The 11,459-nt window shown below is 48.5% G+C and overlaps 1 protein-coding gene across 1 annotated transcript; it reads left to right on the top strand.

Annotated features, from left to right (window-relative positions):
- Positions 1 to 8,403: 8,403 nt before the first annotated feature.
- LOC139235540 (zinc finger protein 239-like) lies at positions 8,404 to 10,709 on the top strand. Its single transcript, XM_070866600.1, has 2 exons — positions 8,404 to 8,433; positions 9,421 to 10,709. Exons 1-2 carry the CDS (start codon positions 8,404 to 8,406, stop codon positions 10,114 to 10,116), a joined length of 726 nt encoding a protein of 241 aa, XP_070722701.1. The 3' UTR covers positions 10,117 to 10,709.
- Positions 10,710 to 11,459: the final 750 nt, after the last annotated feature.

Here is an 11,459-nt window from a genome sequence, read left to right as displayed (position 1 = left end):
TAAACCGGGGAACATTCTCCCCACACCGGGGGGGATATAAACCGGGGAACATTCTCCCCAGACCGGGGGGGGATATAAACCGGGGAACATTCTCCCCACACCGGGGGGGGGATATAAACCGGGGAACATTCTCCCCACACTGGGGGGGGGATATAAACCGGGGAACATTCTCCCCACACCGGGGGGGGGATATAAACCGGGGAACATTCTCCCCACACCGGGGGTGGGGATATAAACTGGGGAACATTCTCCCCACACCGGGGGTGGGGATATAAACCGGGGAACATTCTCCCCACACCGGGGGGGATATAAACCGGGGAACATTCTCCCCACACCGGGGGGGGGATATAAACCGGGGAACATTCTCCCCACACCGGGGGGGGGGGGGATATAAACCGGGGAACATTCTCCCCACACCGGGGGGGGGGGGGGATATAAACCGGGGAACATTCTCCCCACACCGGGGGGGGGGGATATAAACCGGGGAACATTCTCCCCACACCGGGGGGGATATAAACCGGGGAACATTCTCCCCACACCGGGGGGGATATAAACCGGGGAACATTCTCCCCACACCGGGGGGGGGATATAAACCGGGGAACATTCTCCCCACACCGGGGGGGATATAAACCGGGGAACATTCTCCCCACACCGGGGGGGGGATATAAACCGGGGAACATTCTCCCCACACCGGGGGGATATAAACCGGGGAACATTCTCCCCACACCGGGGGGGGGATATAAACCGGGGAACATTCTCCCCACACCGGGGGGGGGATATAAACCGGGGAACATTCTCCCCACACCGGGGGGGGGATATAAACCGGGGAACATTCTCCCCACACCGGGGGGGGGGATATAAACCGGGGAACATTCTCCCCACACCGGGGGGGGGGGGGATATAAACCGGGGAACATTCTCCCCACACCGGGGGGGATATAAACCGGGAAACATTCTCCCCACACCGGGGGGGATATAAACCGGGGAACATTCTCCCCACACCGGGGGGGGGGGGGGGGATATAAACCGGGGAACATTCTCCCCACACCGGGGGGGGATATAAACCGGGGAACATTCTCCCCACACCGGGGGGGGGGGGGGGGATATAAACCGGGGAACATTCTCCCCACACCGGGGGGGGATATAAACCGGGGAACATTCTCCCCACACCGGGGGGGGGGGGGGGGATATAAACCGGGGAACATTCTCCCCACACCGGGGGGGGGGGGATATAAACCGGGGAACATTCTCCCCACACCGGGGGGGGGATATAAACCGGGGAACATTCTCCCCACACCGGGGGGGGGGATATAAACCGGGGAACATTCTCCCTACACCGAGGGGGGGGATATAAACCGGGATACATTCTCCCCACACCGGGGGGGGGGATATAAACCGGGGAACATTCTCCACACACCGGGGAGGGATATAAACCGGGGAACATTCTCCCCACACCGGGGGGGGGGGAATATTAACCGGGGAACATTCTCCCCACACCGGGGGGGATATAAACCGGGGAACATTCTCCCCACACCGGGGGGGATATAAACCGGGGAACATTCTCCCCACACCGGGGGGGATATAAACCGGGGAACATTCTCCCCACACCGGGGGGGGGATATAAACCGGGGAACATTCTCCCCACACCGGGGGGGGGGGATATAAACCGGGGAACATTCTCCCCACACCGGGGGGGGGGGGGATATAAACCGGGGAACATTCTCCCCACACCAGGGGGGATATAAACCGGGGAACATTCTCCCCACACCGGGGGGGGGATATAAACCGGGAAACATTCTCCCCACACCGGGGGGGGGATATAAACCGGGAAACATTCTCCCCACACCGGGGGGGGGGGGATATAAACCGGGGAACATTCTCCCCACACCGGGGGGGGGATATAAACCGGGAAACATTCTCCCCACACCGGGGGGGGGGGGGATATAAACCGGGGAACATTCTCCCCACACCGGGGGGGGGATATAAACCGGGGAACATTCTCCCCACACCGGGGGGGATATAAACCGGGGAACATTCTCCCCACACCGGGGGGGGGATATAAACCGGGGAACATTCTCCCCACACCGGGGGGGGGGGGGGGGTATAAACCGGGGAACATTCTCCCCACACCGGGGGGCGATATAAACCGGGGAACATTCTCCCCACACCGGGGGATATAAACCGGGGAACATTCTCCCCACACCGGGGGGGATATAAACCGGGGAACATTCTCCCCACACCGGGGGATATAAACCGGGGAACATTCTCCCCACACCGGGGGGGATATAAACTGGGGAACATTCTCCCCACACCGGGGGGGGGGGATATAAACCGGGGAACATTCTCCCCACACCGGGGGGGATATAAACCGGGGAACATTCTCCCCACACCGGGGGATATAAACCGGGGAACATTCTCCCCACACCGGGGGGGATATAAACCGGGGAACATTCTCCCCACACCGGGGGGATATAAACCGGGGAACATTCTCCCCACACCGGGGGGGGGGGATATAAACCGGGGAACATTCTCCCCACACCGGGGGGGGATATAAACCGGGGAACATTCTCCCCACACCGGGGGGGGATATAAACCGGGGAACATTCTCCCCACACCGGGGGGGGATATAAACCGGGGAACATTCTTCCCACACCGGGGGGGGGATATAAACCGGGGAACATTCTCCCCACACCGGGGGGGGGGGGATATAAACCGGGGAACATTCTCCCCACACCGGGGGGGATATTATCCGGGGAACATTCTCCCCCTGCCTGCCGGGTCCTGGGTCCACTCCAGCCCGAAGGAGCGGTCAGTGCATGTGCTGCGTCTGTAAATCAACGAGAAATAGTAATGGACCAGGGAGCGTCTGTAAATGAAGGAGCAATGGTGACTGAGCAGGGAGCGTCTGTAAAGAATTCTAGAATCACAGAATATTGCAACACAGAAGGGGGCCATTCGGCCCATCGAGTCTGCGCCGATACTTTCGGGGAGCAATCCGGTTATCCCACTTCCCCCGCTCTTTCCCCAAATCCCTGCAATATCATTCTGCTTCAAGTGTTTGTCCAATTCACTTTTGAAGGCTACTATTGACTCTGTCTCCACCGCTCCGTCAGGCAGTGCATTCCAAACCCGAACCACTCCTTGTGGGAAAATGGTTTTCCTCATGTGACCTCTGTTTTTGCCAATCGCCTCAAATCTGTGCCCTCTGGTTATCAGCGTTAGAAACAGTTTCTCTGTTTATTCTATCTCATCTTCATGATTTTTAACATCTCTATCAAATCTCGTCTTAGCCTTCTCTGCCCCAAGGAGAGCAATCCCAGCTTCTCCAGTCTCCACATAAATGAAGTTCCTCATCCCTGGCACCATTCCAGTAAATCTCTTCTGTCCCCTCTCCAAAGCCTTTGTGTCCTTCCTGAAGTGTGCCCAGAATTGGGCCCAATCCTCCAGCTGGGGTCGAGCTAGTGTTTTATATCGCTTTAGCATAACTTCCCGGCTTTAGTACTCTGTGCCTCGATTTATAAAGCCCAGGATCCTTTACGCTTTATTAACAGCTTTGTTAACCTGTCCTGCGACCTTCAAAGATTTATTAAAATCTTTCAATATTTCAAAAAATGTAGCAGAAATGGAGAGTGGTCAGGGAGCGTCTGTAAAGGAAGGAGAAATGGAGAGTGGTCAGGGAGCGTCTGTAAAGGAAGGAGAAATGGAGAGTGGTCAGGGTGCGTCTGTAAAGGAAGGAGAAATGGAGAGTGGTCAGGGAGCGTCTGTAAAGGAAGGAGAAATGGAGAGTGGTCAGGGAGCGTCTGTAAAGGAAGGAGAAATGGAGAGTGGTCAGGGAGCGTCTGTAAAGGAAGGAGAAATGGAGAGTGGTCAGGGAGCGTCTGTAAAGGAAGGAGAAATGGAGAGTGGTCAGGGAGCGTCTGTAAAGGAAGGAGAAATGGTGACTGGGCACGAAGCTTCAATTTTAAAATTCTCATCCTTGTTTTCAAATCCCTCTGTGGCCTCGCCCCTCCCTATCTCTGTAACCTCCTCCAGCCCTACAACCCTCCAGGATCTCTGGCCTCCTGCACATTCCTGCTTTTAATCACACCACCATTGCTGGCCATGCCTTCAGCTGCCTAGGCCCTAAGCTCCAAAATTCCCTCCCTCCTCCTTGAACACCCTAAGAACGTAAGAAATAGGAGCGGGAGTAGGCCATTTGGCCCCTCGAGCCTGATCCGCCATTCCATAAGATTATGGCTGATCTGATCATGGACTCAGCTGCACTTCCCTGCCCGCTCCCCATAACCCTTTACTCCCTTGTCGTTCAAAAATCTGTCTATCTCCACCTTAAATATATTCAATGACCCAGCCTCCACAGCTCTCTGGGGCAGAGAATTTCACAGAATTACAACCCTCTGAAAGAAGAAATTTCTCCTCATCTCAGTGCTAAATGGGCGGCCCCTTATTCTAAGACTATGTCCTTTACTTTTAGTTTCCCCTATGAGTGCAAATATCCTCTCTGAATCCACCTTATCGAGCCCCCTCATTATCTTGTATGTTTCAATAAAATCACCTCTCATTCTTCTGAACTCCAATGAGTATAGGCCCAACCTATTCAACCTATCTTCATAAGACAACCTCCTCATATCCGGAATCAACCTAGTGAACCTTCTCTGACAGCCTCCAATGCAAGTATATCCCTACTTAAATAAGGAGACTAAAACTGCACGCAGTACTCCAGGTGTGGCCTCACCAATACCCTGTACAGTTGTAGCAGGACTTCTCTGCTTTTATACTCTATTCCCCTTGCAATAAAGGCCAACATTCCATTTGCCTTCCTGATTACTTGCTGTACCTACATACTAACTTTTTGTGTTCCATGCACAAGGACCCCCAGGTCTCTCTGTACTGCAGCACTTTGCAATTTTTCTTCATTTAAATTATAATTTGCTTTTCTATTATTTCAGCCAAAAGTGGATAATCTCACAGTTTCCCACATTATACTCCATCTGCCAAATTTTTGCCCACTCACTGAGCCTTTGCAGATTTTTTGTGTCCTCCTCACAAATTGCTTTCCCACCCATCTTTGTATCATCAGCAAACTTGGCTACATTACACTCTGTCCCTTCATCCAAGTCATTAATATGGATTGTAAATTGTTGAGGACCCAGCACCGATCCCTGCGGCACCCCACTAGTCATTGTTTGTCAACTGGAAAATGACCCATTTACCCTGACTCTGTGTTTTCTGTTAGTTAGCCAATCCTCTATCCATGCTAATATATTACCCCCAACCCAGTGAGCTTTTATCTTGTGCAGTAACCTCTTATGTGGCACCTTATTGAATGCCTTCTGGAAATCCAAATACACCACATCCACTGGTTCCCCCTCATCCATCCTGCTCATTACATCCTCAAAGAACTCCAGCAAATTTGTCAAACCTGATTTCCCTTTCATAAAACCATGCTGACTCTGCTTGATTGAATCATGATTTTCCAAATGTCCCATTACTGCGTCCTTAATAATGGACTCCAACATTTTCCCAACGACAGATGTTAGGGTAACTGGTCTATAGTTTCCTGCTTTTGGTCTGCCTCCTTTTTTAAATAGGGGCGTTACATTTGTGGTTTTCAAATCTGCTGGGACCGCCCCAGAATCCAGGGAATTTTGGTAGATTACAACCAATGCTTCAACTATCTCTGCAGCCAATTCTCTTCAGACCCTGGGATGTAAGGCATCAGGTCCGGGGACTTGTCCGCCTTTAGTCCCATTATTTTACCTAGTACCACTTCATTACTGATAGTGATTGTATTAAGTTCCTCCCTACCAATCGTCCCTTGATTATCCACTATTGAGATGTTTTTAGTGTCTTCTACCGTGAAGACCATTACAAAATATTTGTTCAACGTCTCTGCCATTTCCCTGTTCTCCATTATTAATTCCCCAGTCTCATCCTCCAGGGGACCAACATTTACTTGAGCCACTCTTTTCCTTTTTAACACTCTTTGAAATGTGCCTCTTTGACCTTCGGTGTCAAATTCTATCTGATAATGCTCCTGTGAAGCACCAGGGGCCATTTTACAGAGTTATTTCAAGACTGAGATAGATACATTTTTGGTGTTTCGGGGAATCAAGGGATATGGAGATCGGGTGGGAAAGTGGAGTTGAGGTTGATGATCAGCCATGATGTTATTGAATGGTGGAGCAGGCTCGAGGGGCCGTATGGCCTACTCCTGCTCATAACTCTTATGTTCTTAAAGGTGCTATATAAATGAAAGTTGTTGTTGTCTAGAAAGGAAGGAGAAATGGTGATGGGTCAGGGAGAGCATTTGATCAGAACTGGGAGATATGGCAGATGGACAGCTTATAGGGAGCGATAGAGTGAGGGAAAGGAGAGAGAGAGACCATGTACACAAGAAATGAACTGTAAAGTTGGGTGGGGAAGAGGAGGTGGGGAAGTGACAGCAGACAAAAGGAGGCACAATGGGAGAAGGGAGAGTAATAAAAGACACATAGAAAATAAAAAGACTTGCATTTATTTTGCACCTTTCACCACCACCAGATGCCCCAAAGCCCTTTACAGCCAATTAAGTTATTTTTGAAGTGTAGTCACTATCGCAATGTAGGAAACGCAGCAACCAATTTACAATGTGATAATGACCAGATAATCTGCTTTACTGATGTTAAGGGAAAATATTGGCCAGGACATCGGGGGTAACTCCCCTGTTCTGCTTGAAATAGTGCAATGGGATCTTTTACGTCCACCTGAGAGAGCAGACGGGGCCTCGGTTTAACATCTTATCCAAAAGACAGCACCTCCGACAGTACAGCAGTCCCTCAGCACTGCACTGGAGCATTAGCCGAGATTTTTGTGTTCATGTCTCTGGAGTGCGACATCAACCCACAACCTTGTGACCCAGAGGCAAGTGTGTTACCCACTGAGTCACAGCTGACACAAATACTGACATAGTTAGAGCAGGTTAGCTCAGTTGGAGATGTTAGATGATGCATTTATCAATGCTGAGATATTTTGTCTATTCCTCAAAATCAGTAACATTTTGGAACGTTCAGGTCAAGGTTCACAGATTAACAATAAGAAATAGGAGCAGGAGTAGGCCATTGGATCCCTCGAGCCTGCTCTGACATTCAATGAAATCATGGCTGATCTGATCTTGACCTCAAGTCCACTTTCCTGCCTGCTCCCCATAACTCTTGACTCCCCTATATTTCAAAAATCTCTCTATCTCCCCTTTAAATATATTGACTGACTCAGCCTCCACAGCTCTCTGGGGTAGAGAATTCCAAAGATTCACCACCCTCAGAGAAGAAATTCCTCCGCATCTCCGTTTTAAATGGGCGACCCCTTATTCTGAAACTATGCACCCTAGTTCTAGATTCCTCCACGAGGGGAAACATCCTCTCTGCTTCTACCCTGTCAAGCCCCCTCAGAATCTTACACGTTTCAATAAGATCACCACTCATTCTTCGAAACTCCAATGAGTACAGGCCCAACCTGCTCAATCTTACTTCACAAGACAACCCCTTCTTCTCAGGAATCAACCTCGTGAGCCTTCTCTGAACTGCTTCCAATGCAAGTATATCCCTCCTTAAATAAGGAGACCAAAACTGTACGCAGTACTCCAGGTGTGGTCTCACGAACACCCTGTACAGTTGCAGCAAGACTTCTCTACTTTTATACTCCATTCCCCTTCAATAAAGGCCAACATTCCATTTGCCTTCCTGATTACTTGCTGTACCTGCATGCTAACTTTTTGTGTTTCATGCACAAGGACCCCCAGATCCCTCTGTACCGCAGCATTTTATAGTCTCCATTTAATAAGAGTTTGCTTTTTTATTCTTCCTACCAAAGTGCATAACCTCACATTTTCCCTCATTATATTCCATCTGCCAAATTTTTGCCCACTCACTGAACCTGTCCATAACCCTTTGCTGATTCTTTGTGTCCTCCTCACAACTTGCTTTCCCACCTATCTTTGTATCAGCAGCATATTTGGCTGCAGTGCACTCCGTCCCTTCATCCAAGTCATTAATATAGATTGTAAATAGTTGAGGCCCCAGCACTGATCCCTGTGGCACCCCACTAGTTACAGTTTGCCAACCTGAAAATGACCCATTTATCCCGACTCTCTGTTTTCTGTTAGTTCGCCAATCCTACATCTCTGCTAATATATTACCCCCAATCCTGTGAGCTCTTATATTGTGCAGTAACCTTTTATCTGGCACCTTATCGAATACCTTCTGGAAATGTAAATACACAACTGCTACTGGTTCCTCTTCATCCACCCTGCTCGTTACATCCTCAAAGAACTCGAGCAAGTTTGTCAAACGTGATTTCCCTTTCATAAAGCCATGCCGTCTCTGCTTGACGATTATGATTTTCTAAATGTCCTGCTATTTCCTTAATAATGGACTCCAGCATTTTCCAAATGATAAATGTTCGATTAACTGCTCTATAGTTTCCTGCTTTCTCTCTCCCTCCCTCCCTTGTTGAATAGGGGTGTTACATTTGAGGTTTTCCAATCCACTGGGACCTTGCCATAATCCAGGGAATTTTAGTAGATTACAACCAATCCATCCACTTTCTCTGCAGCCACTTCTTTTAAGACCCCAGGATGCAGGCCATCAGGTCCAGGGGACGTCCACCTTTAGTCCCAATAGTTTGTCTAGTACTTTTTCTCTCGTGATAGTGATTGTTTTAAGTTCCTCGCTCCCTGTGACCCCTTGATTATCTATTATTATTGGGATGCTTTTAGTGTCTTCCACCGTGAAGACCACACAAAATATTTGTTTAAAGTCTCTGCCATTTCCCTGTTTCCCATTATTAATTCCCTGTCTCATCCTCTAAGGGACCGATATTTATTTTAGCTATCTCTTCCTTTTTATATATCTGTAGAAGCTGTGACTGTATTTATATTTCTTGTCAGTTTACTCTCAATCTATCTTCTCCCTCTTTATTATTTTTATTAAGTCAATACTTAAAACCACACAGCAGAAGGAAAGAATGTTCCATAGAAACTAGAATTGTCTTTTCTGAATTTCGATCCTGTACTTACAGTGACGACTTTTGTGAACTCCTTTTGCAGGGTGTTAGAAGGGGAGGATTTGAAGAAGGGAAACTCAAACTAAACCTCATGTCAAGATCTGATAGAGTCACTCGATTCATCAGGACTTGAATATCATCGGCCTTTGAATGTGGAAGGAGAAATGTTTGTTTATTCTGTCTGTGGGGAAAGATTACAAACATCAATGTGACTGAAAAAGCAGAGACACACACACCCGAGTGAGAGTGTTTCAGTGCACTGATTGTGGAAAGAGCTTTAACCAGTTACACAGCCTGAAAAACCATCGCACCATTCACAGCGGGGAGAAACTGTAAACGTGTTGTGTGTGGAGGAGGCTTCAACTGATCATCCAACCTGGAGAGACGGAAGCACACCCGTACCACGGAGAAACCGTGGAAATGTGGGGACTGTGGGAAGGGATTCAGCTACCAGTCTGCACTGGAAATTCATCAACACATTCACACTGGGGAGAGGCCGTTCACCTGCCCAGTGTGTGGGAAGCCATTCATTCAGTCATCCGAACTGCTGAAACACCAGCTTGTTCACACCGGGGAGAGGCCGTTCACCTGCCCCGTGTGTGGGAAACGATTCATTCAGTCATCCGACCTGCGGAAACACCAGCGAGTTCACACCGGGGAGAGGTCGTTCACCTGCCCCGTGTGTGGGAAGCGATTCACTGGGTCATCCAACCTGCTCAAACACCAGCGAGTTCACACCGGGGAGAGGCCATTCACCTGCTCAAAGTGTGGGAAGGGATTCACTCAGCCATCCAGCCTGGTGAAACACCAGCGAGTTCACACTGGGGAGAGGCCGTTCCCCTGCTCTGATTGTGGGAAGGGATTCACTCAGTCATCCGACCTGCTGGCACACCAGCGAGTTCACACTGGGGAGAGGCCGTTCACCTGTTCTGAGTGCGGGAAGGGATTCACTGTGTCATCCAGCCTGCTGAGTCACCAGCGAGTTCACACTGGGGAGAGGCCGTTCACCTGCTCTGAGTGTGGGAAGGGATTCGCTCGGTCATCAAACCTGCTGAAACACCAGCGAGTTCACAAGTGACTGCAGGGGTTGGATTCTGCTATCATTGCTGCTGTTAATCACATCCCGACTGAATCATGTCTATTCCGACAGTTGAAGTTTGTTTCTGATGATAACCCCTATAACTGGGCTGGAATATAATATTTTGATGTTTCAATAACAGAGTGTGTCGATAGTTAATGTTCCAAGATAAGAGGAGACTAATTGATGTCCTGTTACTGACTGCACCATTTTGGGGCCTTTCCTCCTTTCTAACTCTGGATTATTTCAGTTCTCATACCTTTGGTTACTCACGTGGACAAGTGCCAGTTCCCCTTACCTTCCAGAGTGCCTCTCCGAGCCTTGGTATTGTGGGAAGGTGTCGGTAACATGCCTGGGAGCCCTGAACACAAAACCCAGTCTGTGAATCACGTTCAGATACTGGACTTAGCGTGTGCCCCACAGCATCTCTCTCACCTTCGATGTGTGAATGGAGCATCACGCCTGCAAACCTGGGTTCAATTTAAATTTGAATCCACTCAGGAAATGTAGTTAAGAAAATACAGATCACATCAAATAATTGGCAATGTTTTCGAGTCAACAAGATGAACAAGTAAATACATCCCGGCCCAATATTCCAGCTCTACATTCACAGGAGAAAGTCTGTTATCAAACTCCTCGAGCAGACAGAATAGAGAACAATGCTAACTCTAAAAATATCGAGCATCTGTTGTAAATATCTTTCAAATCCCGACTGATAAAATCTGGCGTTTTCCTTTCAGTTGAAGTGAATGGAAGATGAGAGGGGTGTTGGCATCGGGAACTCGGTTAATTCAGCTTCTGAAAGGTGTTCATGTTTAGTTCATTCCATATCGGGGAAAATGTGGTTGTTACCATTAGAGAGAGATTTCACTGAGCAACAGTTGGTGTTTGCAACCAACTGGCCGTGGATATTTTCATCATAGAATGTTTAGATTAGAAATATTGTGTTAGAATAAGAAAAGTTCAGAGACGAGTGGTTTGTGCTTGCCACAGGAAGACCAGTGTTTTACGTGCTTCTAACATTGTTGATGTATGTTGAAGAAAATGCAGACTTGTGTCTCTGGACTATGCCGTAGCCAAAGACGACCATATTAGGCAATGCCAGTTCCAGTTGGATAAAAGGTTGATGGCATAGCAAAAGATCCAACAGTTAAAACAAAATTATCTCCAGTTATCTGCAGACATCGAATGTCGCAGCATGCTGACAAAGTTGGACTTAAGAATTTAAAGTATTGAGTTAAATTATTGGGATCCATTGTTATAGAATTGAATTGTTATAGAATGGAAAAGTGATGAAGTTATGCTAAACTTGTATCCAACCTTGGTAAGACTTTGTGTGTGCA

Source organism: Pristiophorus japonicus, chromosome 23 (assembly GCF_044704955.1).
Source record: "Pristiophorus japonicus isolate sPriJap1 chromosome 23, sPriJap1.hap1, whole genome shotgun sequence".
NCBI classification, from domain to species: Eukaryota; Metazoa; Chordata; class Chondrichthyes; family Pristiophoridae; genus Pristiophorus; species Pristiophorus japonicus.
This window is presented reverse-complemented; position numbering and strand designations above follow the sequence as displayed.

Bases quoted from the DNA above. Each gene is read 5' to 3' on its own strand.
- LOC139235540 (XM_070866600.1), top strand. From the start codon at position 8,404: ATGGACTCCAGCATTTTCCAAATGATAAAT. The intron at 8,434-9,420 runs GTTCGATTAACT...TCCAACCTGGAG, and splicing joins GCATTTTCCAAATGATAAAT to AGACGGAAGCACACCCGTAC.